Here is a 27,374-nt window from a genome sequence, read left to right on the forward strand (position 1 = left end):
TTAACCACTGTGTTAAGGTGTTTTATTGTTACTCTATATCTGCACTCATGGAATGTCTCTCATCCAATCAAATCAATTGGTCAGAACTAACTATTGTATGTTTATTCTATGGTTTCAGCAGATTTGATAACATCTGTTACCAAATTTTGTTTTTCTCATAAAGGTTAAAATGTGTACTCATTTTGTGGAACATTTAAAGAGGATTAGGGCCACTAAGAAAAAAAACAACAGATCCAGTAGTGAAAGAAAAAAAAAAAAAAATCACAATTGTAAAACACTTTTACATGGTTCTTTTATTAGTCTTATTTATTTTTTTTATCTTGCTTTTTTGGTCTTAATCTTCGCAGATGTAACAAATGTGATTTAAAAAATGAGAGAAAAATGTCTGGGTTGTCAGACATATTGAAATGGGGAAACCATTGCATCAATTGTTTGTCATTTCAAAAAAAAAAAAATTTAAAAAAAAAACCAAAGCAACATTTAATTTCTAAACATAACTTTGTAGTTTGAAAACAAAACAATACCCAACCTTTTCGCGGGACTGATCGTTTCAGATCCTTTCAACTTATGTGCGTAGCCATCTTTACGACAGAGCTCCTGGGACTTGATATTTTAATGTAAACCGACCATACGTTTGTTAAATACTTTAAAAGTACACATGGAGATACATGGCTGTTTTGTTTTTAATTGATAATTTAAAGAAGAAAAAAATGAATCAAAACCCAAACAGGAATTAAAATAAAAACCAAAATAAACCAGAATTCACTCAAATTTCTTTTTAAATAGCAGGGTTTTAGCCTTTTAAAATAGTACATTAACTGCTGTAAAATAGGCCAGATGTAGACGCGTTTCAAGCACGCGTTGAAAAGGATCAGAAATGATCAGCCCCGTGAAAAGATTAACATAATTCCCATTGTTTGATTCTTTTCAATTTTAGAAAGCTAGCTTAACATTAGCATTACCTTCTGACGTAGCTTGTCCACTTTTTCATACTTGTGTTTTGCAGTAGTAACAGCTCACTTGTTTATGACTTTATTGTAATTACAGAACGGGTCAACTCTTCTCCACATTAACAGGAAATTTACTAAAAATCTCACATTTAAAAACTGTAAAATGTTGAAGCTCATCATCGGGGGGAAACGATATCATTTGAAATCTTTTTTTTTTTTTTTAAAGACGACAAGACATGTTGAGTGAAGAACCCACTTTATTTTACAAATACAGCCATTTTACTTCAGAGGGATGAAACGAGAAGAGTGCGTGGCTCCAATACCAGGACGACCGTGTTTCACTGGTTTGTAGGTGATGGAGAATTCTCCCAGATAGTGGCCACACATCTCAGGCTGAGGGAACAAGGACAACAACAACATTAATTACTCACCAAACAAAATAGTTATTGTTAATTAAAAAAAACCAAACAAAAGATGTCAAATTTTTGTAACGAAAAAAAAAAAACAATAATTTGATATTTGTTTCAAAAACACAAAACGCCTTGTTTTTCAAATTCAAGCTCTTTTGCTTCGGTACAGAAAACAAACACCTTTATCCATTTTCTCCATTACCGATTTGCCAAAGTAGGTGACCCAGAAGTGTACTTTCATCCGACGCTAACGGCTATGCTAACGGCAGTTCGGCATGACAAGATCGCTGCTTCCAACTGTGCAAACGAAACGTGTCCTTTTCGCTTTAGCTGGTGTTGGACACAGAACCTCCTCACGGACATTTTGGAGGATTTAGAGACTTTAGTCAAGTAAAGTAAAGTCTAGTAAAGCTAAAGATATCTCTGAATGTGTAACGCTTCACTTCCGGGTCACGTACTTTGGCCAATCGGTAATGGAGAAAACGAATAAATGTGTTCGTTTTTTCGTTTTCTGTGAAGCAAAAGAGCTTGAATTTGAAAAACAAGGCGTTTTCCGTTTTTTCATTTTGGTTTTGGAAACAAATATCAAATAATGAGTGTTTTTGTTTTTCATGTTTTTGTTACATAACGAAAAACAAATGAACGAATGATAGACGGATTTTAGACCAGGGGTTCTCCACTGGTCTCACCATGAAATCTACATTTAGCGACAGTGTTTAAATTGTGGCCCACTTTTTTCAAAAATAGCTGTTAAAAAAAATACATTTGTAATCTTTTTTAAAACATAACTATATATTTTGTGTGCAACATTCATTTCACAGCACGCTTGTCGAAATATTTATTTCAAAATAAAAGACAAATCCAACATGAGAGGCGTTAAATATTTATTTTTGACCAGCTGTCGTGACCCACCAGTTGAGAATCGCTGTTTTAGACCATATGATATGATTTAGACCTTATGTTTTTTTTTTTTTTTTTAAATATTACCTGAAATGTTACAACTAGTCAATAACGTAACAAGATGCTGAGCCAAAAACTTTGAACTTTTTAGTTTGTTACATTATAGGACAAGCTTAGTATTTTTCCTCTTAATAGTGTAATAATTAGGGATGTAAAGATTAATCGTGAGGCAGTTAAAAATCGATTCAAACGTGTCGTGGTTCACATCGATACTCTGAAATTGAATCACAGTACTTTTCTTCTTTTAAATTTCTTTATTTTATTTATTTTTTTACAGCAAAGGGCGCTATCTATTTAGAATGTGAAATTCAGGACGCACCACCATGTTTTAAATCAGAAGTGTGGAAGCATGTTGGCTTCCCAAGAAAGAATGAAAGCCATAGTTTGTTTATTGATATTATTTCTTTGATATGGGATTTGTTTTAAAGTCCAATAAGACATAAAATACATTTTCAGTTGCACTTTTAAAAAGAAAAGGAACTATTATGCAGTTTTGCATAATATTATTTCTAGTATTTCTTGCATTGTTTTGCATAGTTTATCAAGGGATTATTTTGACAACGAAAGATAAAAGAAAACAGTTCAGTATTATATTTTTTCGAAGAAAAAAAAAAAAAATATCTATTTTTCAGTCATCATTTGTCTACAGTCTAATTTCGTGAATCATATCGGGAGTTGTTATATCCATAGTAATAATTATATTATATCGTAGAGTGAGTCAATATTCATGGATTAAAGGGTTTATTGCTTTAATGTACCGAGTAGTGTTTATTCTCAACAGTGTGATTTGGATAATATTAAACATTTTTTAACTTTTAAGGATGATTTAAAACAAAGTTATTATTTATTCTTTTCATATATGGACTATTGATTTAAGTAAAAGGAACTCTGGTTGTTTTAAACCTCATGCAACCTGCAGGTTATCATGATTTTTGAAGTGACTTATTTCCTAATTTTGTTTATTACTACTATTACTACTTTGTTCAAGACAACCTACACTTTAAATTTGTGACATTTAATGTATCTTATGTGATAAATATTTAAACTACACTTCAAATACATGTTTTCTGTCATTGTTTTCACTCCTCTGTAAAACATGCCGTCACAGCACAACAGGGAAGTATTTAAGCAGGTGCGCTAAAAAAAAAAAAAACAAGAGTCCAAAACATGTGCTTCAAAACAAAAAAAATATTTCGTGATGAGTCAGCTAATCGAAAAAATAATCAATAGTTGACTACAAAAATAATCGTTGGTTGCAGCGCTACTGTGAAACGTCAGCTGATGTTTAGGTTTTATTGGAACGTAAATAAAGTAAGTTATGCTGCTTTATTATAGTGTTTATATGAGGATTTAGATTTCTATAGAGCCGTAGATAATTAAGCAACATTCAAGCAGTTTAGGTTATTGAAATCTGCTTTTATTGCATTATATTTATGTTGTGAATATTTAAATAAAATGAATTATTAATTTAAAGAGACTAATTTGTTATAGTATTGCACTAAGTGAGTTATGATTTGTTTACAGTAAAAGTTGTAACCTGAATAAATAAAAATAACATGAATTCAATGACAAACTCTTCTATCTCAGCAGAAAGTCAGACAAAATGTCAGACTTTAGGATTATTTACATTAAAGTCTTTCCTCACACACGACATAAGAGTCTCACCTTGATTTCCACCTGATTGAACGTCTTGCCGTTGTACACTCCCACCATAGAGCCCACCATCTCGGGGAGGATGACCATGTCCCTCAGGTGGGTCTTCACCACCTCTGGTTTCTCCATGGGCGGAGCCTCTTTCTTGGCCTTACGCAGGCGCTTGAGGAGCGACTGCTGCTTACGGCGCAGACCTCTGTTCAGCCTCCTCCTGGGACGAGCGCAGTACAGCTGCATCAGCTGCTCACTTTAAAGATGACACGGGACAATGACGTTATCAGAATGTCGTGGTTATTTACTAATAATATTCAGGGCACCACTGCCAGACGGTTTCAGAAACCAGAAAATTAGGAATCAGGTTAACACTTCTGCTTTAGTAAAGAATGTCCTGATAATTGTATTTATTACTTTATATACATTTTTATCTGCTGGAGAACCAGAATATTAACACAAAATGCATTTTAGATGAAATCTAAACCATACATTTGCTATTTAACTCTCTGAGGAGTGCAACAGTGAGCGTTCATGAGAAAATATATTTGTATTTTTATCATTCTGATGCCATTTAATGGAGTATCTTTAAATACTTTATATCCATTGAATCCTCACAACCTAAACTAAAAGGTATTACATATAAATCAACCAAAAACAATAGTTAAAGGTGTTAAAATGGTCTGATGAACAGGAAAATACAAAAATCAGAAATGTTTAGTAAATTACCACACTAATAATCAAATAATATTTTTTCTTTTCTTTTGTACTCTGCCTTCTCTTACCATATCCTACAGCAATTCTAAGCTTGGAAACTAATAGTTTTAAGAGTTTATTTATTTAATGTTAACATCAGTTACATTTGACAAACCAGATGGGTTTAACTGTTTTAGCTAGGGGTGTCCCAATCCGATATTAGCCTGAAAACGAATATCGGATTCAAACTTCGGGATTATCTGATATTTTTTTTTTTTTTTTTATTTATTCAATTGTAGAATACTGTTGACATTATGTTGACGGTTAAAAATTATGTAACTAATTGGTTAATAATAAATGGATCAGTTTATCATACCTACTGTTGCTCTTTGTGTGAATAACATCACTTGATGAAGCCTTTTCTAACAAAAAATTTTTTATGTAGGATTCACGCTGATATTGGATCAATATCTGTATCGGCCGATATCAGTATCATATCGGAAATGAAAAAGTTGCATCGGGACATCCTTAGTTTTATCACATGTCCACGGGATGCTTTTAAAATAATGGTGTGAGATATATCAAATATACAATCATGGATTGTTCCACGTGAGATGTATAAAATGAAGATAACGTGAACATCGAGTACAAATAGTCACATAAACGCTTTGCTATCAACTGGGATTTTCACTCTCCTGGTGCTCCTCGTGTGCATTTGTGTACAAGGAAAGATGAAACTAAAGTGAAGAGCCCAATGCGAGAGTTTAGAAGTTACGAAACGTTAATATAAGATGAACACGGACGACTTGGTTCCGGCGGCGAAGGTGGCTGTTCCAAATTAGCCTCCGCACTTAACAGTCCCTACCATGATTTAATTATTCATTGGGTTATTTTATTCATCAACTTTGAATTTTAAATTCCTAAATTCCACAATTGTTATGAGAGCTGATGTTGGTTTTATATGTTTTTAAAGTTGCTTTGATTGTGCACAGCAAAAATGTTTAGTTTCCTGTGGAATTTCTGCTGCTCATTTAAAGGATAATTTTTCGAAAGCTAGCATGATTTTGCAAATAGCATCCTCCGGAATCCGCCTTTACCCCCTCCCCCGTGCCCCATCTAAAGCCATGCCCCTCACTCACACGTACGAATGCCGGTGCTCCAATAGCTCATCGCTTATATTGTCCAGAAAATTTGTCCTCTCATTCAGCGGTAAGTTAACACTAAACTATCATTATTAGAGGTGTCCCGATCCAATATTGATATCGGTCTGATATCGGCCAGAAAACAAATACAGTATTGGATTTTATCGGACTGCATCTAAAATGATCGCTATAAGCGCTCCATCACTTCTATCCATAGGTGCCTGTGGTTCACACACCAACACAGTAACTTACTGTTGACTATTCTCTGAGTAGCATCACTTCAAGCCTTTTCTAATATTCCACACTACAAAATGAGTAATGTATTGTATGATTGAGTATTGTATGATAAATATGATTGATTCGTGCCAATATTGTATCGGATCAATATCGGTATCGGCCAACACGCAAGGCTGCACTATCTGCATCATAACGGAAGTGAAAAAGTTGTACTGGGACATCCCTAGTGGTTATGTTAAAAACGTGACCAAAAACTCAATTTTAACTCCGTCACCGGTGACGCGCTTTGAGTGTGGGCCAGTGCACGCGAGGGGTCGAGAAGTTTTTACAGGCTTACAGCTGATACAGATGACAAATATTCTTTGTTCCTTTTTAAGAGCAAATAAGATCTAAATTACTGCCAACCAAAAACTTTAAAAATGTATCTGGAGAAAATTACTTACCCCACCTTTAAGTTTGATTTTATTGTTTACTGAATAAGCATTACATACAATACTGTGAAATATATATATTTTTAATAATATGATTAATTATGAATTTGATGGTGTGACTAAGATAATGGTGATACATTTGTTTGGTTACTGTAATTAATAGATACCGATACACAAACCTTGTTTAAAAGTATGAAATAGCCCCAAAGTGATGAAAGAATAAATCCAAAAAAAGACAAATTTGTGATAGTTGTTGAATAATCGAATCGTAGTACCCTGAATCGTAATGGAATCGTGAAGTTCCTTGTATGGTACAGCCCTAATATAAAATAGCTTGGTAAACACTAAAGAACTACGATAATAGAGCTAGCTTGTGATTGACATTGATTTATACCCAGCTTATTTGATCTATATAATATTATTTTATTTCATTAAATATCAGACTCACTAGGACATGTCCAGGAGCTGGTCCAGGTCCACTCCTCTGTAGGTGAACTTCCTGAAGGTTCGCTTCTTCTTGATTTCAGTGTCCGCCTGCAGATGATGGACATTGATGGTTAGCATTAGCTTTCATAAAACACAACTAGAGGGGAGCTTACAGCAAAATGCGAGCCTTAAACACACACTAGACCACTGGGTAAACATTAACTATTAGTAACCACATAAATATAATTAATAGAAATGTCTGCCGCTCAAACAGAACTATATTATCAGCTAGCGAGCTACGGCCAACCGTGTAGCTCCGGCTACGACATGCTAATAGCCAGCAGTACGAGCAATATACGACAACCATATATATTTTTACAGCTACTTTACAAAAGTGCTTTATTTGTGACACAACTTTTCATCTCAAACAGCCAATTTAAAGCAAGGATGGAAGCGGATTATAAGTGTGTTCGCCTCAGATCCGAGGACAACCTACCATCTTGCCTGAAGTTCCGGGAGGAAAGAACGCGCTCAACTCTCGTCCGAGGAAATATCGCGTGGTTTTAAAACGAGCTTCCGGTATTTGTTTATTAATGTGAATTTTCTCACAGTGACCACTTGGAGGCGCTGTTTACAATGACAACACATTTCAGAACAGAACTGATTATTTCCTGTACTATAGATACAGTATTTTTGTGAGACAAAGGAAACTTTAAGATAAGAAAATTAATTAGCCACATGTGGCCCCTAATCGAATATTGTGAAAAAAAATATTTTTTTATTAAAAATGAATTTAATTAAATGCAAAAATAACTCCAAAACACAGGGGAAAAAAACAAAAATACACTTAATGGCATCATAAATAAATATAATTAGCTACTCCAAAAACACATGTCAACAAAAATACACAAAATTACTCCAAAAACACATATTATGACAACTAGAATACACAAAATGATGACAAAAACCCACCTGATAACAGAAATATACAAAATTATAACAAAAAATACACAAAAATTACAATATATAATGAAACAAAAACACCACATCTAATCTATAAAAAATATTTAGATAGATAAATAGATAGATAGATAGATAGATAGATAGATAGATAGATAGATAGATAGATAGATAGATAGATAGATAGATAGATAGATAGATAGATAGATAGATAGATAGATAGATAGATAGATAGATATACTACAGGCTTGTATATAAGACAACAAAAACACTAACATTTATTCTAAAAACACACATGATGACAACAAAAATACACATGAGAGGATAATGTGTACAAAATGATGTATACAAAGACATTAAAAATTTACTAAATGACTGTAGAAAACACAGAAATGACAAGAAAAAATCACATTTGAATAAAAAAACACCAAAACAACAAGTGTACACAAAAATATTTGAATGTTGTTGACACTAAGTAACTAATTACAATACATTTAGTGCTTCAAACTATATGAGCATATTTCACAAATCAAATTAAACTCTGTTTTTACTGTTGATATGCTGTATAATCTCATAATAGATAAAATCATGCTGAATAATGTTTTTTTTTCCTCATACTGACATGACTAAATTATGAAAAATCTGTTCTTTTTCCCTGTAAAAAAACACTATTCACATTTTTTTTCAACCAGAATCTGAGATGGTTTTTTTTCCGATGCCCCAAAGTCACACATCGTATTCATCTTTAATCTTTTGTGGAATCTAAAGAACTTGATGTGGTATTATTTCACTAACTCCTCCACCCATAACATAACACGCCTCCCTGCACATGAACTGGTTAGAAAAACACTCAGTCTTAATGAAACCAGAGCTGATCATTTCACAGATACACAGCAGAGTTTGTCCATTCCTGTTCACTCAACATTCCATCAAACCTTTAGCTGTCAGTCAAACACATCTGAATGATCTACTACAGAACAGATGTGGACAACTGGAGGCCTTTGGTCTCATTTTGAGTGGCCCCCAAAACAAATTCCCCCCAAATTGTAGTAAATTGTGCATTTTGTTTGGTGTTTACTGTTATTAGTCTTTTTTGTTGTTCTTTTGTATATTTTTCTGTTATTTATGTAGTTACTTTGTGTTTTTTGTTTTGTTTTTTGTTTTTAAATAATGTTGCTGTGTTTTTTGTGTATTTCTCTGCTATTCTGTGTGTTTTGGTTGTCATTTTGTGTTGTTTTGCATATTCTTATGTTAGTTTTATAGTCACTGTGTGCTTTTGAAGAAAATCTTCTGTCCTTTGTGTATTTTTGCTTTGGTTTTGTGTATTTTGGTTGTTGTTTACTGTTATTACTCTTATTTGTATTCATGCTTTCATTTTGTGTTGTTTTGTTGTTATTTTGTGTGTTTTTTTTAGCAATTTTTTGGTCTTTTATTGTGTATTTTTGCTATGGTTTAGTGTATTTCGGTTGGAATTTTCTGTTATTAGTCTTTTGTGTGTGTGTGTGTGTGTGTGTGTGTTTTTTTGTACATTTCTCTGCTATTCTGTGTATTTTGGTTGTCAATTTGTGTTGTTTTGCATATTTTTATGTTAGTTTTATAGTCGCTGTGTGTTTTTTGGAGAAATTTTGCTGTTCCTTTTGTATATTTTGCTATGGTTTTGTGTATTTTGGTTGGTGTTTACTGTTATTAGTCTTTTATTGTTCTTTTGTATATTTTTCTGTTATTTATGTAATTTGGTTGGGGTTTACTGTTATTGACCAATTTTGTGTATTTATGTTGTCATAATGTTACATTAGTTTTGCAGTAACTGTGTGTTTCTGAAACAATTTTGCGGTCCTTTTTGTGTATTTTTGCTATGGTTTTGTGTGTTTCGGTTGGTGTTTATTGGTATTAGTCTTTTTTTGTATATTTTCATGCAAGTTTTATAGTAATTTTTCTGTTCTTTTTGCATATTTCTCTGCCATTCTGATTAGTGTTACTGGGTTATGTTAGTTTTTCTTACTTTTTGGAGTAATTTTGTGCATAATTGCTCAGGGTTTTGTGTATTTTTCTGTCACTTTGTGTCGAACAGCAATTATTCCATTTTTTAATTTCATGTGTAAGAAATTACTTCAGTTTCTTTTTCATATTAAGTAAAAAATAGAAAAAAACTATTTCCATCCATCTTCATACCCGCTTATTCCCGTTTAACAGGGTCGCGGGGGTCTGCAGGTGCCAATCTCCGGCTCTCATCGGGCGCTAGGCGGGGGTACACCCTGGACAGGGCGCCAGTCCATCACAGGGCAACACAGACACAGACAACCATTCACTCTCTCATTCACTCCTATGGGCAATTTAGAGACTCCAATCAACCTTACAGTCATGTTTTTGGATTGTGGGAGGAAGCCCACTATTTATTTTAAATAAAGAGCGAAACAAATTTCTGTCGTTCAGTTTTCTACTTTATTGGATAATAAGACTTATTTGCAGTTTTTTTTTTAATACAAAAATGCACAATTCACTTTTATTAACAAAATTCAATAATCAAATACTGAAGAGATGAAGAAAGTGAGCAAAAAGTTCTCACAAAAACAAAAAATACAAACATAGATTCACAGGAGCAGTTTCACACAAAACAACAAGAAAAACAAGCTTGAATAGTTTCATTTACATGAAATGTAACTTTAAAATAAAAACATAAAGCACTGTGTCGTCCTTAAACAGAAAGACATCCCTTCATGTAACGTGACTTTGGCACAAAAACAACAACAATCCCAGAACCAAAAACCGCTCGTCCAGGCTTTTATTTATTTATTCTTTAATCACATTTGACGTTTTTTAAATGAATTCAAATAATAGAACTACAGTTCAAGGTGGAATGTTTGATCAACACTAGAGAAACGACACAAATGTTAAAAATATAAACCCTCCTGGCTGCAGTTTTCTTCCTAATAATCCGTCCCGTCCTCGTGGTACATGTGATGCTGCTGTGGCTGCTGCTGTGGCAGCTCCTCCTCCTGGCAACCTTGGTAACCCTCATCCTGGTAATCTGGGATGTATTCTCGTGGGACGTCGGCGCCGTTTGCTCCGTTTGGTTCATCTCCCTTGTCCTGGGCTTTGGGACAGTACTTTGGGTCGTAGATCTGCCGTGGGAGGCCCAAGTTCTGCCCCGACTGGTTGGCCCCGTCCTTGTAGCCCATCTGTTGGGACATGCTGCTGTTGTCACACTTATCGGTTCCTAGTTTCTGATCGTAGATGAACCGTCTGGTTCCTGGAGCCTTCATCCCAATCTAAAGACCCAGATAAAAACACAAAAACGAACACGTCAGAATTCAGATTTTTGCAGTGAAAAGTCTACTTGAATATTATAATGAAGTTATTTAGTATATTAAAGCAAACTTAAACAATCTCACTGAGTATTAATTAGTAAAAGAACTCATAATAGGAACTTAACAGTGGCAATGGTTAGTCAAAAAATCAATAAGTCAATCATTGCAATTGAAAAAAATACACAAAATTACTAAATAAATCATTTATTTCCAAGATAATAAAACATATTCTCAGTCATTTCATAAGTCCGTCAATAAAATGGTACGTGTGCGCTATGACATATTCAAAGAAGCTCCTTTTGAGGTAAATGTCATAACACTTATACAACAGGCAGGTACATTTTTTGTTTTGTATTTATTTATTTATATTACTTATTTTTTTATTTATTCTTGTTTTTTTCTAATTTCAACTTCATTATTTTTCTTTAATAACAATATCATCATAATATATTAGTATTAATAATACAAACATTTACTATAATATTATTTCTTATATTTAGCATTTTTATTGCCTTGTTTAATTTGAGTTAAATAAGAAAATAATGCCTGAATATTAATTGTTCAATTTAAGAAGATGAAATAAAATGACTTGCGTTAAATATTCAGTTGTGTTATGTTCTACGTTTGGAGAATCATGAACACGTATGAGTGACGGGGTACTCATGGTATGACAAAAAGGCTCAAGGGGTACACAAGACAAGAAAGGCTGGGAACCACTGATCTACAATAACTAAAAATTTTGTCTGTTTTTTCCTCAATAAACATTGAAAATGTATTTAGCCAAAATTACAGTAAAATATACAAATACACTAACAGAAAACACACAAAATGACAACACAAATCTATAAATGGACAAAATGTGGTGATTTTTCCTACGTGGGAAGTAGAAGAAGAAGAAGAAGAAACAGGATAACAACAGGTTTCCTAATAAATGTGTGGTTGTGATGAGCTGCACAAAACCACCAAAAACAGGTTTTTTAACTGGTGTCAGACTGAAGTTATTACAGTGTGAGTTTTCATCACAGCGACTGCCTAAGGGGGGAAAGTGTTTACTGTATGTGCACGTCTGTAAGAGTACGCACACCTTTACACGTGCAACACGAGAAAAACAACCCTGCAATATCAGCGTGATGGATCAATGATAATTGCATAATTGATCATTTAAAAAAAATCTGTTGTAATCATAATGAAATTGTAATGAGTTTAGATAATTGACTTTAATTGTAATTGCCATGAAAACTCTATAGAAATTGTCAATTATAATTTGATGCTAAACTGGAGAACCATGTTACAGTTCTACATATATGTAGTTAATAATTCATATCAAGCTTTCCACATTTTACCATTTAAAAAATATTTAAATCTAGGGGTATATTGACACAAAAAAAGGCTCAGACGCCCACATCAAAAATATTGAAACCTATATTTTCATTGATTAGGAAGTCTAACAAGGAAAACAATAAATAGGAAATAAATTAGATGATAGATATTAGTGTATTTCACAGTTTATTTAGGACCAGTTATCATTAAAGACGCTAGCAGAAAGCTAACACAAGAGGAAGGTTATATAAGTTTTTATTAGGTTATTTATTTCAGGCTAAGGAATTGTGATTAATTGTAATTGAACTTTAGTAATTGAGAACTTCATTGGAATTGACTTTCTGAGGATTAAAAAATGATTGTAATTGGAAAAAAAAGCTGCTCACTGTAAACGTAATAGAACTTGGATTATTGAAAATGTAATTGCAAGTGAAAAATGTACCTGACTGGCTCCCTTGTTGGTTCCCATCTGCAGGCCGATGGTGGAGCTGTCCATGGGGGCCAGGATGGGGGCTTTATGGTTGTACGGGGGCCTCCTGGTGCCGTACGCATTCATACCCCTCTGACTCGCACACTTGTTGGTCCCCATCTAAAAAAAAAAAAAAAAAAAAAACACACACACGGACAGCCTGAAGGTAAATAAACTTTACCAGCTTTTACAGAAGCTGAATATAAAACCTTTATCACGGTAGAAAGAAAAGCTGACAGAACGTTATCAGATCTATTTGTACAGCAGCAAACACAGTCCAACACAATGGATTTAGTTACAGTTTAATACGTTCCCAACCTTTGACTCACGCCTAGTTATTATTACACTACACATGACATGGGCCACTGATGATGTGCAGCCCATAAAGTAAATGCACACAACAAGGACATTAAAATTACACAAAATGGCAACAAAAATCTACAAACTGACTTCAGAAACACACAAAATTACAGTAAAATATACCAAAGAACAACAAATAGACTACAATAATACATGTAAATAACAGAAAATACACAAAATGACAACTCCAATACACAAATGACTACAAAAATACACACGGACTACAAAAAATGACTACATGCAAATACATAACTAGACTACAAAAATACACAAATGGAATACAAAAATAAACAAATACACAATTAGACTACAAAAATACACAAACCGACTACAAAAATACACAAAAAATGAACAAATACACAAATAAAAGAAAATATACCAAAAAAAGTCCAAAAGCAAACAAAATAACAAAAACACAAACCCTTTGTTCTTTCCTGTATTAATGCTCTAACACTAATGTTGATAACGTGTCCCTCAGATCAGATATAATCACGTTTGTGATATAAGTCATTAATGTCTGCTAGACTGTAATTATAAATAAACATGCTGCTGCTGTGTGTAAACAACTAAACAAACCCTTGATGGAAACGCTCTGAGGCTTTTTCTCGCCATCATCAACAAATATTCAGGAGTGTCTGCGTTCACTGAGTGAAACCCTTTTAGTTTCAGTCAGAAAAACTGGTATTGTACGCTGTGTTTAGGTAGCCCTCATGAGTGCCTGACACGCTTCCTGACGACAGAAACGAAAACACAACCGACAGCAGCACTGAACTGAGTGTGATTACACAACAGTTTCACAGCATGTGTCCAAACCAGTTTAACACCTCTACACGTTGATCCCAGAGCTGCACACTGACTACTGTTACGACCCAGCCTCCTTTTTCCAAAAATCACACACCCTTAACAAATAACGTTTTTAAAGCTTCTACATGACGTACAGGGCTATTTTTTCCCCAGATTGAAGTAGGACCCTTAGTGGTTACAGTTGATGCGAAATTTTGGAAATATATGATTCTGAGTGACAATATGTTTTAAATACAGTAATATGTAGTCAGACCTAAAAAAAAATTATTTACATCAAATATGAAGCCAATTCTCAATAGGGAAGGCTACAAAGGCAGGAAATATTGAATTAATGTATGAACATCAACTGCAGAAAGTTTAGTGATAATAATAAACATATTTTTGTATAAAAAAGTTCAGGCGGAAGCCCATTTTGCCACAACTGTGCCAAATTTGCCACAAGTTTGTAACTGTAATATGTCAGTCAAATTCTTCCAATCATTGGTAGTCTAATTTTTAACTAATAAATGGCTTGAAATAAACATATCCATTTTTATTCAGGTTTCTGCTGTGCCATGCGTAAGGATATTTTTGCTTCATTGATACCGATACGCGTAGGTCTAATTCAGCAATGCTTTGACCAATCAGAATGCTTGCCACAGCGTTGTAAAGCTTGGAACCTGTAGAAATTGATGACATCAAACACTATGGGACCGGGCTTTAGCCCTGGCCAATTAGAGGTTGATGAAGGAAGGACCGGCCATTTTACGCATGAGTGCCATTTGCTCATTGAACGGATTTCTCGATAGAAACATTGCCAAATATCTGTAATCGTGGAATCTATATGACAACACATTGGATTTATGTTTTAAAAAATGATTGTGAAAAACAGTAAAAAAAAAAAATTGCTCGAAAAAAATTACTCTGAAAAATAGAAAAAAGATTTGCACGGAAAACAGAAAACATGGTTCTGAAAATCAGAAATGATTACTCCGAAAAACAGGAAAAAGAATTTGCCCGAAAAGATGAAAAAAGTAGCCTGAAAAAATTACAAAAGAAAAAAGCCAAAAAACCGAACAAAAAAAAAAATTTTTTTTTTAAGTGAATGCAATGCGCTCCCCGGTACAAAACGTGCTGGCTAAGCGATCCCCCAATGCTGTGAAAAATTCCAGGCGAGAACCCTGCTGAACTGATTATGGAAGGTTTAGGGGGTGAAAGGTGGTACCTGTAGTCCAATAACACACTGTCCTCCTTTCATCTTCTCCTCGTCAAACATCCTCTCCTGTTTGTCGGCGTACTTCACTCCGATGTCGATCCGGGACTGGCAGCCTTTGGTCTTTGCCTGGGAAGAAAAGCAGCAGCATTGATTATGAAAGGAAACGTGTAGCACGTTGGATGCCATGTTGGGTGGGAGCGTACCATGCTGGCCAGGGCGAGCAGCGTGGTTTGAACCTGCGTCATGTTTCCGCTCTCAAAAAGGTCGTTGGCTTCAAATATGTCGTGAGGCTTGAGTCCGTAGGCCGTGATGGCTGAGATGAAGTTAGTCAGGTTCTCCAGCTGAAACCACACCATTAGAAAACAAACTCAGTCAGTGACTGTTTGATCACAACCTAACCACAGACGTAAAACAATGGTTCTCTGTGCAAACTCACTTTACTTCCTCATTGGGAGATTCTGATTTTGGCCAATAAAATACTCGTTATACTCGTTTGTGGTTTTACTCATTATAACCACAATCAAATGGCATAAAATGGTTTTATTGTCGTATCAACAATGTACACAGGCAGAGATTGTGGAAAATGGGCAAAAAATATGATCTTCACCAAGGAGACAAAAACGGTTTTTGGAAGCATGTTGGTCAGTCTGTTTGTGTGCACGATAACTTGAAAAGTTATGGAAGGATTTTGATGAAATTTTCAGGAAATGTTGATAATGACAACAGGTTATTCAATTTTGGTGATGTTCTGGCAACTAAAATAACATATAAATAATATATATATATTATTTATATATCTCATTCATTTTCCCATCCACATTGGGGAATTCTGACATCATCACTGCTGATTCTACCATTGTCTCCATGGAGACGTACGGATCCGATCGGCAATTTTCAAAAGTTTAAACGAGCGTGGGTTCATTAATTTACTTGTTTGTCTGTTAACAGGATTACTTCAAAAGTACTGAATTGATTTTGACCGAATTTTAACTTGAAAATTGTTTTGAAATTGTCTTTAGAATTGTCTTAAAATTGTCCTCTTTAGAATCATCTCAAAATTGTCTTTAAAATTATCTCAAAATTGTCTTTAGAATTATCTTTAAATTGTCTTTTCCTTTTAGCATGCAGCACTCCAGGGTCATTTCAATGGGACATGACTCAGCGTCCTGGCGTCTACAACACTTTCCTACAAAAGGAACACAAAGAATGACGGCACAGACTGACTAATCATCAGGTGATTGCTCATGGGTCTTTGTCAGAACTATCGCCATTAGCTCAATCATCCATAGAACACACATCCTACCTGGTGCCAGTTCAGCGCTGACTTGTTGATCTTCTTCACAGAGCCAGGCTGAAGGGTGTTGATGAGCCTGTGAACAAAGAAAGATTTATATCCTCCAAAAATCACTGGACGACAGCAGGGAAAAAATGTGGCAAGAAAAAGAATGAAAAGTTGCTGAAATAGGCCAAAAGCAGTCAAGAGTGGCAAAAAATGAACAAAAAAAAAAGAGAGGAAACAGGTGGTATGTAATGGCAAAAGGTAGCTTAAAAGAGCAAAATGTGGCAAACAATAGTGAAAGTGTGGAACAAAAAGAGGCAAAATGTAGGTAAAAAAGGAAACAAGTGATATGTATTGTGCAAAAGGCTGATTATTTGGATGAAAAGTGGCAAGAAATGGTTAGAAAATGGATAAATGTGTCAAAAAGAACATGCAATATTTTACAAAAAATAGAAAAGATTGATGTTTTTTTAAGACAAGGTTAAAAATGTTTCCCTTTCAAGGTTTTCTAGAGCAGTGGTCCCCAATTCAGGGGTCCAAAAATGTATATCATGGTATTTTTCTAAATTCTAACAGTATTTTTTTCATGCATAATCAGGCATTCACAGCATTTCTACTGTTTGAGAGAGGAATCAGAAAAGTTTATTTTGCCGAGTACAGTTGTACACTGTAGAATAATTCCACGCTAGCAGTAATACAAGTTTGCAACAGCAGCCTAATGGCTGTTTGCCGTGCTAGGTTAGCTTTAGCATTAGCATGATTTCTAGCTTTAAATGTTGCATACTCAGTGGTGTGGTGGTTTCTTATGGTGAATAAGGTAGCGTTTTGTTTGCAGCTCCACCACGACTTATTTCCTTGTTATAGGATTTACAAATTGCGATTCTTTGTTCTCTTATTTTTGTGTATTTCTGCCAACATGCTAAGCGAACCGTGCCTCCATGTCTGTGAGTGTTGTACTCCTGTAGCAGAGGCATGCGCACGCAGGCACATGCAGTTTCAGAGCTTTCAATTGTGTCTTCATTATCCATTTACACGTATGATTTACACCAAAAATAACACCAGAGCGCCACTGTTTACCTTCCTATTTAGAAGTGCAACGTTGAAAAGGGTCCAGTCTGAAAGGCGGCGCAGTGTAGCGTTGAAAAAGTTGTGTAATCAAATACACCGGTACGGCAGTATATTAAAAATTCTTATCATAACAAAAATAAATAACGGTATTCGGTATGAACCGGTATACCGCTCAACCCTAGCCACATGTTGAGTAATCATGGTTTTAGTAACTATTCGCGAGTCTAATTGTGGTTTCCTCAGAGCAGACAAAGCCTTGCACTCCTCTGAAGATCTTTGACATTTTGTCCCAGTCCACCCCTGAATACTGGTTTCCTGTGGCTCACCACTACGGTTCTACTTACTCGCACAGGATCACTCCACTTTTCAAGCCTTTCTGGAAGTCGGGGCCGATTGAAGAGCCCGTGATGTCTTCGATCCACAGCCTCAGCTCCTCCTCTTTCTGAGAGTCGTACTTCTGTGCGATCTGCGAGGAACAAACACATTCGATCATTTATTTCTTCAGGAATGTCATCAGGGCAACTTTTATTTTTAAACAACCATGAGTCCTGTGACCACAAGTCATAATATCTTTAGAAAAAGCCTCAGCTCAAGCTTTTTTCCATGTGTTCACTGGTGGTTTAGTGAAGTGGTAGCGTCTCGGAGCTCACTGTCGTATCATTATTCATTTAATTCTATGGTCTAAAGTAGGAATGTTTGCTTTCTAACGTCTTCTCTTCTTGTGTAAGAGGCAGAGGTTCTCCAATTCCAAGAATATTAGAGAGGCATATATTACAGAAATGGATATGAAACCTTAAACCGGCTTTCCTGCTCTTAAGCTATCCAAACAGGGAAAGGTCTTCAGGTTCATACGTGGATTTACTCTCCTAGTTTGCTAAGGTTTGAACGCAAAGCCTGGTGGAACAAAGAGTTCCTATGAAAAACAAACAAGTGGCCAACAACGTTTGTTTACTTTGTGCTCAGATGAGCAGCTGAAACAGGAACAGGAAGTTGGCACAGATACATGAAACGCTTTCAAAATTAAGACACTTTTACTCGGCCTAGAAGCAGCTGGATCACTGGCTTCAGTTCACACACACATTGTGGAGTACTTGTTTGTTTGAAAGAGCAACCAAACAACCAAACAAACAAACAAACGTTTGGTTTGATTAACAGAGAAGATGAACCTCTCCAGAGGAACTTCCTGTTCCAAGAAACTCTAGGCGTAGGAGGTTCCGGTTCATCGTGACCAAATAACTGACATTTTTTAAAAAATAGATTTTTTTTTTTTTGATATTTAATAAATATTATTTCAGTGTTGGTTACAATGCTTTCAATGTGTTGCAATGGTTATTTGATGCACTTGATTTTATGATGGCAGTGTGTAATACCTGCAGTATTTATGTATGCACAGGAATTTATTTTCATATAATCTGTTCAGATCAGTGTTTAAACTGATACAATAAGATAAATATTTTTTCTTATTTTTGTGCATTGTCAGTAACTCAGGGTGATTTATTCTTAATGTTCTCACTTACAGTTGTTACAATAACTGCTGACTCAAACAGCTCATGAGCTGATATTTTATGGAATATATTTGTGCATGTGGATTACTATTAGTGTTATTGTATGTAATTCATTTATTTCCTCACTTGAAATAAAATTATTTTTAAAAAAACAACAACAAAAAACACATTATAAGCACAAATAACTTCAGTAGTGTTTTCACTGCTGATGAAATATAATTAAAAAATATTGCGTTTCACAAATTGGGATGAATGAACAGTGACTAGTTATGATGTTAATATTTATTTCACACAACGTGTGCCATGTTTAGCTTTTATTCTTCAATAAAGTGTTAAATCTGACCATAAACAAATCTGTGGTTCTCTGTGGTTTTATGACAGTTAGACGTGTTGTTTTTATTTGGTCTATTATTCCTTATATGTAGTGGTTAGCGTTAGCATTTAGCTCAGTATGTGTGTCGTGTGTTAGCTTAGCATAGTTAGCTTTAGTTGAGTTTCCAGTTCATAATCGTTGCTACAGGTTCATCTCTGTCCCCGTGTTTGTGGAACTTTGGGTGGATCTGACGGAGGAACTTGAATCGTTTCCCTTTGTTGGATGGTTGTCTGGTTTTAACCAAGTAGCGGTTCATGTTGTATCGCAGCATAGTAGCTTCAGGTAGCCGTGACGACACGCACACGCGCGTTGGCATTCTTGGCTAAATTGAGGGACAAATGGCCTTTGGCCCTGGCTAATTTCAGACATGGGAATTTATCGTTTATATCGAAAGATGACATATTCTTACCGGTGAGAATGTTTTTGACAATAAAATATTGCACATTCCTTGTTCTCATGGTACCATTTCTAATGATCTACTGAAAAGAGAAAATTTACTGTTTGGTTTGCACTCTGAGTGCTTTTGTTTAACGTTCAACAGTTCACTGGCTAATGATTTATCTCCTTTTACCAAGTATTTGTTCAATTGTTTTTCAAAGTGTGTTTCGTCTGAATGTCATTAAGTTTCAAGGTCATTATTACAGCTGTTGTATCTACAGTTAAAGTTTGTAGGCAGCCCAAAAATACAACTATAACTAGAAGTAGATATACAGTGTCACTGACTTGACCCAGGACACACACACACGCACACATATCCGGTAAGGTACACTGCATTCTCTGCAGAAGCACAGGAAGGGGGCGGGGGTGAGATTTGAAGGCGCCAAACAACTTTCTAAATGAAAGCTCTACTGTAGACGTGTTTCTCTAATTTATTGGACTTCCTGTTTGTGTTTAACAGCAGCATTAGTTTAAGCCTCTGAAAGAGGTCATTGGACAAAAAATTAATTACAGTCGCGCACACAACTGTGCAGTACTTTGTGTTGGGAACCAGTGACCTGAAACCACTACACACACTCATTTATTCTCCCTGTATTGAATGAATGAATGGCTACAGACTGGGTCACACTAACCCTGCAGTAACAGACTAAACACCCACGTTTACACAGAGGAGTGGGCGGAGCTTTTACACACCATCCCACTCCTAATTACTAACCTTTAACAGGCAGTTTTATTTTACCTCCCCACAGAGAATCAGAAAAAGGGGATTTACAGCGACAAGTTGAACATAAGGAATTTATCCCATTGTGCTTGAATTAGACTAAACTAGTGTCATTAATTAAAGTGTTAATCTGATGAATGAATGAATGAGAAGAAGAGTCTGAATAATAAATATATTCCAAAACTTCACAACGGTCCAACATAACATCCCTTTAAAACAGAGTCCATGAGCAAAAAATATGTCATGTCAGCATTTAGAATAATGAGCAATCTGAGCATTAACATATATATATATATAAAAAAAATTAAAATAAAAAACACTGTTCTTTTGTACGTGTGTTTTTTGGAGTCATTTAGTGTGTAATGATGTTTATTTTTGTAGTAGTTCTGTGTGCTTTTGTAGTTTTTTTTGTATTTTTCTTGTCTTTTTGGTTAATTTTGTTGTCCTTTTGCATATTTTTTGTATAATGTGTGTTTTTTGGAGTCATTTTTGAGTAATTCTGTTGTGTTTTGTATTTTTGGAGTGATTTTTGGGTAATTCTATTGAGTGATGTTTATTTTTCCTGCAGTTCTGTGTTTTTAGAGTCATTTTTTCTTTTTCTTATCATTTTGGTTACTTTTGTGTATCTATTTTTTGTATAATGTGTGTTTTTTGGGACATTTTTGAGTGTTTCTGTTTTGTTTATTTTTGAATAATTTTTTTTGTAGTAGTTCTCTGTGTTTGGAGACATTTTTGTGTATTTTTTGGTTAATCTTGTTGTCATTCATGTGTGTTTTTGGAGTCATTTTGGAGTACTTCTGTCATCTCTTCTTTTCGTAGTAGTTCTGTGAGTTTTCAAAGTAATTTTTAGGTTTTCCTTGTCTTTTTGGTTGTTTTTGTTGTCTGCGTATTTTTGTGTATAATATGTGTTTTTTGGAGTCATTTTTGATTATGTCTGTTGTGGTTGTTTATTTTTGTAATAGTTTTGTGTGTTTTTGGAGTAAAATTTTCAGTATTTCTGTGTCTTTGGAGTTATTCTTTGTGTTTTCCTTGTCTTTTTGGTTACTTTTATTATAATTTTGTAGTGTGTGTTTTTTAGAATCATTTCTATGTGTTTCTGTTATGGTTTTGTTTACTTTTGTAGTATTTTTTCATGTAATTTTGGGGGTTTTCTTTTGTTGTCCTGTGTATTTTTTGGAGTCACTTTTGTGTGTTTCTGTTTTGGTTTTGTTTATTTTTGTAGTAGTTCTGTGAGTTTGTCAAGACATTTTGTGTTTTTGGTTATTTTTGCTGTCCTTTAGTGTATTTTTTTGTAATTTAGCATGTTTTATATAGTCATTTCCTGTACTTTTGCTGTTGTGTGTATTTTTCTGTCATTTAATGCGTTTACTTTGCACAAAATTAGATTGAAGCGCGCCATTAGCCTATGTCTGCTACTTTAAAAGCTCCATATTCCTAAAAAAAAAAAAAGGCACTAAGACGTCAGCAAAAACAGGAAATACCAGAAATGGTTCATCTCCCAAGAAGCCCCCCCATCAAGGACGTCACCGGCAACGGAGGAAACGGACACGAATACTTCACGCCAGCCACACGTTGGGGCGGGGGGATATGAAGTACACACATGTCTCCCTTACAAGGACAAAACTCAGGAATGCAGGAAAAGGGAAACAAAAAAACCAAACTAAATCAACTGAAGGCGACTAAAGACACACAGACGTGTGGTTTATTATGTAGTAAATGATGATAAGAGGCTGCAGTGTAAACTAGGCTTGGTTTTCTCATTATTAATGTGCAGACAAGCACAAATGAACTGATTGAACTTTACGCTGCTGTAACCACGACTCACTGAGATCACTACAGCAAAGAATCAGAGGCCCACACATGGGGAGGGACTTCATTCTTCATTGGAGAGCCTCAACTTTGTTACTTTCTTAAAAAACACACATTAAAGCACTTCCAAGTTAATTTATGAGACTTTCATCGATGCTTATTTTGATATTTCCATCTAAAACAAACAGAGATTTGGAACTTTTATCACATCTGGGGCCATAAGAATGCAACTGGGGTCACATTATAAACATGTATATTAGCATTTAGAATAATGACTGATGTCAGCATTAACACAGGGAACAACAAAGAGGTGGTGTCTGTTTTTGGTGTCATTTTGTATATTGTGCACTCATTTTGTAGGTGTTTGTTGCTTTATTTGTTTGTTTTTGGAGTCAATTAGTGTATTTTTGTTGTTCTTCTGTATATTTTTCATTTCATTTTGTGAGTGTATGTTTTTAGTAATCATTTTAGGGGTGTATTACAAATCTAGATTACCTTTTATCGTGCTAACTTCCGGGATTAAAATCAGTGTGTGTTGTCCTACGAAGCTTTCGAACGTCTTACGGAACTAAATCACCATGGAAACTTATGCTGAACGACTCGCCTGCTCGCAAATAGGTTTTGCTCTGGCTAGGATCTAAAGTCCCGCCTCCTGACCAATCAGTTCTCTTAGAAAACGAGCTGTCCAATAAAAGGTGGTGTGTGATCCACTGTGTGGATCTGATGCTGTCAGGAGAGAGAATATTTCGACATCAATGCAAACCTTTCATTTACAGATAATGACATCCTTTAAGAAATATATAGATTTATATCTGATGACTGATAAAGTAAAATAAATTAAATAAGTCAGCTGATAAAACCTGCGTGCATCGTGTGCTTTCACACCAATAAATTAATTAATTAATTAATGTATTCTGTGGTGATGCAAAGAGCCTGAGTCCTGTAGATAATATAACACAAATACATTCCACCTTATGATGTAAGCTGATCAGCATCAGAGCCACAGACAAGGTAAAAAAAGAAGAGAAAGTGAAACTGATTCTCCGTTTATAATATCACTAATTTAATTATTATTAACATTCATTCATTCCTGCATTAATTACTTTCTGCTTTTACTACAGCAACAGTGTTTTTGGTGTGAATTTTGTATTTTATTTCTTCATATTTTTAAAGAATTATTCCTCATTTGTGACGTTCTACAATTCCTTTGTGTGATTGGTCTGACGCTGTAATATCCACCTCCGTCACTAGAGTGTGCCAGTAAACCCGACTTCATAAAACAGCTTCTGTCTGACAGGGAATGTTTGGTTAGTTGAAGCCCGCTAACGGAGATTAATCTAGAATATAATTATCTGGATTTGTAACATAAGCCCTTAGTGTATTTTTTGTTATTTTGTATATTTGTCTCTCATCTTGTTTGCATTTTTTTTCAATTTGTTGTCGCTTTGTGTATTTTTGTCGTAATACTGTGTAATTTTGTGTATTTTTCGCTCATTTTGTGGGCGTTTGTTGTGTGTAGTTTTTTGGAGCCAATTAGTGTTTTATTCTTGTTATTTTGTTTGTTATTGCATTGTGGTTTTTGGAGTAATTTGGTGTTTTTGTTGTCAACTTGTGTGTTTTTATCTCATTTTGTGAGTTATTGTCATTTTTGTTGTTGTTTTCTATATTTTGTTGTTGCACTGTGCATTTCCGTTGTCATATGTGTATTTTTGTGATCATAATCTGCATTTTGGAGACATTTGGAGTACTTCTATAGTCATTTTGTGTATTTCTGCTGCCGTTTTGTCCATTTGTCATTTTTGTATACTTGTCTCATTGTGTACATTCTGTAGTGGCTTTGTTGATTTTTGTTGTCATGACGTGTATTTCTGTTGTAGTTTTGTCTGTTTTTATGTCATTGCGTCTGTTTTTTTAGTTATATATAATTATACTGAGGGCCAAACGTGGCCCCCGAGCCTCCAGTTGTCCACTTCTAATCTAAAAAGTTATACAGAAATAATACAATCTCCTCAAGCAGTAATCACGTGTGTGTGTGTGCACACTCTAGTTCGTTTTTAAGTTTTGACATATTTTCAGGAAGTGGGGCTGCACTGACTTTATGCTGCTAAAAAAGAAGAAAAACTACCAGTAAGAGAGCATTGAACTACTTTTTGTGTGCATTTTGTCATCGCTTTGTGTCTTTCTGTTGTCATAATTTGTATTTTGATGTCATTTGGAGTATTTAAGTCATCATATTGTGTATTATTGCTGTTGTTTTGTCTATTTTTTTGCACAATTTTGAGTATTTTGGAGTCATTTCATATAACCTCTCATTTTGAACATTTTGTTGTCACTTTGCTTAGATCTGTTGTCATATTGTAAGTTTTTGGAGTCATCTAGAGAATTTATGTTGTCATTTTGTGTATTTCTGCTGTCGTTTTGTCTATTTTTCTGTAATTTTGTGTATTTGCCTCATTTTGTGTGCATTTTCAACATTTTAAAGTCGATTTGTGTATTTTTGTTTTCAAACTGTGCGTTTTTGGAGGTATTTGGAGTAGATTTATACTGTATTTCCGCTGTAGTTTTGTCTATTTTTCTGTTATTGTGTGACTTTTTCTGGGTTATATTTTTTTTTCTTCCCAAATGTATGTTGGGGGCCACACAAAATTAGAACTTTTGAGGTTTTGACATATTTTCAGGAAGTGTTTTCTGCACTGACTTTATGCTTCTTAAGAAAATACAATATAATTATAATAAATAACTACTTTTCCCAGGTCGACAATGGGTGACACACACACACACACGCGCACACACACACGCGCACACACACGCACGCACGCACGCACACGCACGCACACACACACACACACACACACACACACACACACACACACACACACACACACACACACACATGAATGGATGTCATCCAGTCTTCAGAATTAGATTATCTACTAATTCATGTCACAATGTTGAGCAGTAAAGAATAAATCACTAATTATGATGATGTGACACAGCGACATATTTCTTCTTCTTCTGCTATGACGGACAACGCCCATAGTGTTAAAAAAAAACCAAAAACGTCACTGTTAAAAGAACTAAATGAGATTAAACTTGTGTAGTGTAGAGAGGAATTATCAGATTAAGTTAAAATGAGTTATAACCACATGTGAGGAAACGTTTCTAATAGTTTTATGTGACTTTTAATGAGCTTTTTTTTTTTTATTTTATTTTGCACCTTTACAACCTGTGCACGCGCTCCAACATGGAGACCAGGTGTGGCGCAGACAAAAGCAGCTAAAATACACACATTAAACAAACACACACTCACATACCTTGTTTTTGACTTCAGCCGTTAAGCCATAAGCAGGACCTTTGTTAAAACTGGATGACGACATTGTCCCACAATGTTGAGCTTCTAGTCCAAGTTTTATTTTTTTTAAAAAGAAAAGTAAAATATAAGTCCGCGGGGTAACAAATTCTAAAGTGTTAAAGTGAAGTTATCGCCGACTTTCTCTTCCAATGAAAGCTCAGCGTCACCTGAAATACTTCCTTTCTCCTCTTCTTTTTTTTTACAGCCGCCAATTAAACCTCGGCCACAGTTTGGACCAAAGAGTATCGATCAAGATAGTTCCCTGTAGGACTGGATGAGTGTCAGCCCAGGCTGAGTGCGGAGGGTTTATATTCAGGCTACAGACAGGAAGTGATGCGTCATGATGAATACGTCATCCAATGAGGAAAGTGTTGACAGGTGACGTCTGAATGTAGACAATAATTCATCATTACAGTAGAAGTAATGATATGCATTGGGTTTTTTTTCCTGAATACTTTATTTCACTTTAACCAAAAAAACAAAACAAAAAAAAATCTGGTTATTCTGAATAATTTATTTTTGGGAGTTTTTTCGTCTACTTTTTCTGTTAATCGTGCAGATTTTCTTACCTGTTTTTTTGGATTCATTTTATATTAAAATATAAATTTTTCACATTTTAATATAAAATTTGTATTTTTTTTTTACATTAAAATGAGTCCAAACAACATGTAAGAAAATCTGCACAAAAAGTAGCCAAAAAACTCCCAAAAATGAATTGTTCAGAAAAACATGATTTTTTTTTTTTGTTATATATATATTAGACTTTTTCTGTTTTGTTTTGCCAACAATTTCTTTTTTTCTATTTTCCATTTTCTTCTGTTTTTTTGCACTATTTTTTTCTGAGCTTGGTGGCACTAAAACAGAAAAAAAAAAAAAAAAAAAATATTCCGAAAAACAAATAAAAAATGTTAGTCAAAAAACAAGAAACTTGGCCAGTTGCTCTTTGCTGTCATCATGGATTTAAATTCATTATATGTATTTAAAATAATAAGCTGTTCCTCCATTGTGAAGACGCTCGCTCTGCCAGGTTTTTCCATTATAATGATTGGTCAGACGCTTCAATCTCCACCCCTTTTCGAGGCTGAAAATACTTGACTTAAATTAGCATGTTGTTGTCGACCTTCATAGGACAGCTTCTCTCTGACAGTGAATGTTTGGTTAGGTGAAACCCGCTAACGGAGATTAATCCAGGATATAATTATCTAGATTCGTAACATAGGCCCTAAAAGACAAATCTACCTATTTTTATTTTGTTTATCTATAAGCAATTATTTTTTAAATTCCTATCCATTTTTCCTCTGTCTCGGTTTTTTATACTTGTATATTTAGCAGAAGTAAAAGCTCATAAATAAGGATCCCCTCCAATTGGTGGGGGACTCCTCTTGTGTGTGTCGTGCACTCTTTGATCCACAGCGTGGTTAATCGATCCTAAGCTCCACCTTTTCCTTCTCCTCCTTTAAGTGGAGATTTATATCAAAAAGTCCTTATATGGAAGGAAACTTCCCACATTCCTTTAG

General features: G+C 34.7%; 2 protein-coding genes across 2 annotated transcripts; both read right to left on the reverse strand.

Annotated features, from left to right (window-relative positions):
• Positions 1-1,189: 1,189 nt before the first annotated feature.
• On the reverse strand, positions 1,190-7,442 carry rps15 (ribosomal protein S15). The gene is made up of 4 exons (XM_028472840.1): positions 7,393-7,442; positions 6,919-7,004; positions 3,986-4,220; positions 1,190-1,343 (listed from the first exon to the last, which is right to left on the reverse strand). Exons 1-4 carry the CDS (start codon positions 7,393-7,395, stop codon positions 1,230-1,232), a joined length of 438 nt encoding a protein of 145 aa, XP_028328641.1. The 5' UTR covers positions 7,396-7,442; the 3' UTR covers positions 1,190-1,229.
• A 3,187-nt stretch (positions 7,443-10,629) lies between these two features.
• Positions 10,630-26,148, reverse strand: cnn2 (calponin 2). Its single transcript, XM_028473581.1, has 7 exons — positions 25,820-26,148; positions 18,004-18,125; positions 16,616-16,682; positions 15,516-15,653; positions 15,322-15,438; positions 12,927-13,073; positions 10,630-11,125 (listed from the first exon to the last, which is right to left on the reverse strand). Exons 1-7 carry the CDS (start codon positions 25,880-25,882, stop codon positions 10,784-10,786), a joined length of 996 nt encoding a protein of 331 aa, XP_028329382.1. The 5' UTR covers positions 25,883-26,148; the 3' UTR covers positions 10,630-10,783.
• Between the last annotated feature and the right edge of the window lie 1,226 nt (positions 26,149-27,374).

Source organism: Gouania willdenowi, chromosome 17, assembly GCF_900634775.1.
Source record: "Gouania willdenowi chromosome 17, fGouWil2.1, whole genome shotgun sequence".
In the NCBI taxonomy this organism is placed as follows: domain Eukaryota; kingdom Metazoa; phylum Chordata; class Actinopteri; order Blenniiformes; family Gobiesocidae; genus Gouania; species Gouania willdenowi.